The sequence below is a fragment of the Pteropus alecto genome, unplaced genomic scaffold, assembly GCF_000325575.1.
Source record: "Pteropus alecto unplaced genomic scaffold, ASM32557v1 scaffold8, whole genome shotgun sequence".
Classification (NCBI taxonomy): Eukaryota; Metazoa; Chordata; class Mammalia; order Chiroptera; family Pteropodidae; genus Pteropus; species Pteropus alecto.
Window position 1 is genome coordinate 3,032,550 of NW_006494609.1, and position 3,481 is coordinate 3,036,030.

A 3,481-nucleotide genomic window follows, 5' to 3' on the forward strand; every position below is an offset into this window, starting at 1 on the left:
TGCGGGGCAGGATGCTGGCTGCCTGTCCCAAATCATTTCAGCGGTAGCAGAGTACCTCACTGTGCAGCCAGGCTCAGTGGATGGGCCCTGAAACCTCCAGAAGCTCTCTGAGTCCCATCCCCATTTCACAGGATAGGGCCAGGCACACGGATGCCTAAGATCAGCATGCCCCTCCCAAGGGCAGTATAGCAGAGAATCTTTGGGGACTGTGTTCTTGAGGTTCTTCTACCACTGCCTGACTTTAACAGGGAGCCTTAACCAGTGGCATCTCAACAAAGGCCCAGAGAGGGAGCCTTTCTTACATAGAAAAGAAAATCAGCCTGACAAGAAAATCTATTTATGCTGATATCTCCATACCTCCCAAAAGATTCCCTGCTGCGAGGAGGCAGTGGTGGCAGGTGAGGTGTTCCTAGCATTGGCTTTGTAGCCGCTCGCTGCCTGCCCAGAAAGCTCCTAGCAGCGCCTGAGCTTTGGGCTGTTTTTAATGCCTGTGGCCAGCAGGGGGCGCTCATAGCAGTTAGGACACAAGAGCTGGCCTCGGTGTGGCGGTGAGTGGGTCCCACCTGCTCCTGCCACCCTTCCTACAGCTTGCCAGACAGAGGGCACGACTGTTCACCCCACAGACACAGCGCCCTCTAGAAACTTAGTTCAAGGCTGCCCATGAGAGGCAGCAGCATGAGCTCAGCTCGCTATAAAAGCAACATTCAAAATGTGTTGTCAGGAACTTTAGTCCTACAAGATGCTTGTTAGAAGAAAGTTCTTTGGTCATGAGTTTGGGGTTGCATACATGCTCCTCTTAGAGCTTCACTTTGGACTTCAGCATGTTAAAGGCTCTGAGAAGTCCTGCTGCAAAGAAACTAACCCAGTATTTACCCAAGCTGCTTTTTTTTTCTTAATTCAACAGCTACTAATACCTTGACGGAGTGTTACGCCGAGAAACATTATTTAAGAGAGCAGGGTCTGCCTAAGGGTGGCAAAGATGATGCTGTAAGATCCCAGACCCCTGCGACTCGGCCTTACCCACAGGAGCCTCCTTTCCCTCTCAGCTGTGGTTCAGAGCTGTTCCTTAAACTGAAGTCTTCTTACCCCTTCCAGCCACCTCGGCTCTAGTCCCTGGGGAAAATGTTCCCTTCCATATCTGCCTCAGAAGTTTCCAGTCTCTCATATCTTTCCTGTGAATTATCTAGACAATGAAGGCCTTTTGCCTATAGAGCCAAAAGGTTGGGGTACGGGGAGCATGTCTCAGATGAGGTCATTCCTTTGACCCTCTCTGCCCGGGTATATGGGCAGCTGGTGACCAACTTATAAAGTTCGTCCTTCCACCGGGTATTTGTCATCTTTTTGAAGCCCATTCGAGTTTAAAAACAAAACCTTTTCAGACCCGAAGGAGTATAAGTCAGTAGTGGTAGAATCTGTTGTGTCACAGAGAAGATAAATGAACCTTTTTCTCCAGCATCCTTAAATCCCAGAATCGTGACTACTTTCTCAGGAACCTCATCTCTGTGAACCACAGGGAAGGAAGACACAGAGGTACATTAAGAAGACCATGGAGGAAGCAAAGCTACTCCCTATGCCAAGCAGGTATTTGTCTCTACCTCCCCTTGTCTTCCAGATTTCCTGTTTCTCTGGGCTGGGGCAACGGAACTTCAATTACTAGTAAAGGATATGTGAACTGAAGAAAAAGGAAGTACATCAGCGGCGGCCTGCAGGCCGCGGTGCTCCATCTTCACTGAGGGAAGAAGGGACAGTCTTTCCAAACAGGTGGAAGTGAAGGGCAAGGGATGCTGCTGCTGGCTCAAAACCGATGATCGCGGTTTGACAGCTCCCCAAGGTCGCAGGGCAGACTCTGCAGAGGAGTGACTTTGAGAAGGTGAGTCCTGGGGAAGATTGCCGCTCCAGAGACCACAAGGTCCCTGATCCAGCAGCTGGCCAAGAATCTGATTTTCCTGGACATGGGAAGGCACAGCCAAGGGACAGTTTTCTGGGGGACCTTGATAGGATTTGGGGATCATCCTCGGAGAGGTAGGGTACCTAGGAGAATCTGGAGGCTTGGCCAGTGATAAGTTTCCCAGTAAGACCCCAGCCTGGGCCTGGGCCCTCCTGGGCAAGGCGGCCAGAGGAAGTGGATCTTTATAGGCACTTCCCTCAGGTGAAGTCTCAATTCTACCCTCTGGCACCAGCCCCTGGAAACTTCTGCCCCGCTGAGTCAGGTGGCCTTGTGGATCCAATAGTACCTTTTGTAATATTGAGTCCACAGCCTGGGACACTGCCCCAATCAATTCTTTCCTCAGAATCTCCAGCAAAGCTCGTGTTCCAGAAGGAAGGAACATGGGCTCTTCAGGCTGGTATTCGACCTCAGACACCTCTCTGGGGTATTTTTCCACCCCAGAGAGGTCTCCACCGGACCTCTGGTGGTGGTCACTATCCACAGCCCAGGGCCTGGACCCATAGCCATTCCTCTGCTTTACATTGTGAGGACCCCATCCCTTCTCAGGGCTTCCTGGACCCTGAGCTGTGTCCCTGGGCTCGGCAGCCTGAAGGATGTGCTCTTGCAGATGTCTTAGTTGTTGCTTCAGCAGCTGAAGCTGTTCTTTCATGTGAGGGGCCCCCTTCCTGCTGCCGTGGTTCCCAGCAGGGCCTGGCTTCAGGGGGTTTTGCTGCATGGGAAGGCTCTGCTTCCTCTTCCGTTCCCGGGTCTTCTCTGGGCAGCAGGGACTGTCCCTGGCTCGGGTGTTGCCTGGCACCAGAGGATTAGGGGAGAGGCACATGCCTCGGATGATGGTCTCTACTCTGGCCCTCTTTGCCTGGATGTGTTCATCCCAAAACCAATCAGGGTCAGTGAGGCTGGAGCTGGGGACCTGGCTCCAGGGAAAGGATGAGTCTCTGCCCTGCTCACGAGGGGGTGGGCTTCTCCCACCTCCCACACAGGATTCTGCTGGGCGGGAGCAGGCCCGGGATGGAGAAGAAAGCACGCTGGAGTTTGGATCCATCTCCTGGCTCCACAGTCACTTGCTCAGAGACTGTGGGGTTACTCGGGGCTCTGTGAGGGAACCCCTCCTCCTAACGTCCTCAGCCGGAGGTGCAGTAGAAATGAGCGGGGTCAAGTGTTCAGCCTCTGGGATGCCCAGGCTTACAAACCTCCTGGGCTGACTCTGAAATGAGAGACAGGAAGGACATGGTACACGTGACTTTGAGCCATGCTTTTCAAACTTAAACGTGCAAACTGACCTTGTTAAAAAGCAGAATTGGATTCAGCAGGTCCGGGGCGGGGCAGAGATTCTGCGTTTCTAATCAGCTCCCAGGTGCCCTGGTGCTGCTGGTTAGGACCAAACTTTGAGGAGATTCCCAAGAGCAATCCCCCAGGAAGAAAGTTCTCTCCTGCCAGGGCATAGATAGCAATAACATAAGAACGATAATAAAAATGACAATAGCATCTAACTGCATAACTGGCATTATGCCAAGAACTTTACATCTTTTACCT

The 3,481-nt window shown here is 52.3% G+C and overlaps 1 protein-coding gene across 2 annotated transcripts in view; it reads right to left on the minus strand.

Annotated features, from left to right (window-relative positions):
• The window catches only part of PROX2 (prospero homeobox 2), an 8,399-nt gene extending 5,285 nt beyond the window's left edge, over nt 1-3,114 (minus strand). Inside the window, exon 1 of one of the 2 annotated variants that reach the window (XM_025042099.1) lies at nt 2,235-3,114. In XM_025042099.1, the coding sequence (XP_024897867.1) occupies nt 2,235-2,990 (756 nt within the window). In that variant the 5' untranslated portion in view covers nt 2,991-3,114. Of the gene's footprint in view, nt 1-1,667 lie in introns of both variants that reach the window. The other variant, XM_006925448.2, reaches the window with a different exon arrangement.
• Nucleotides 3,115-3,481: the final 367 nt, after the last annotated feature.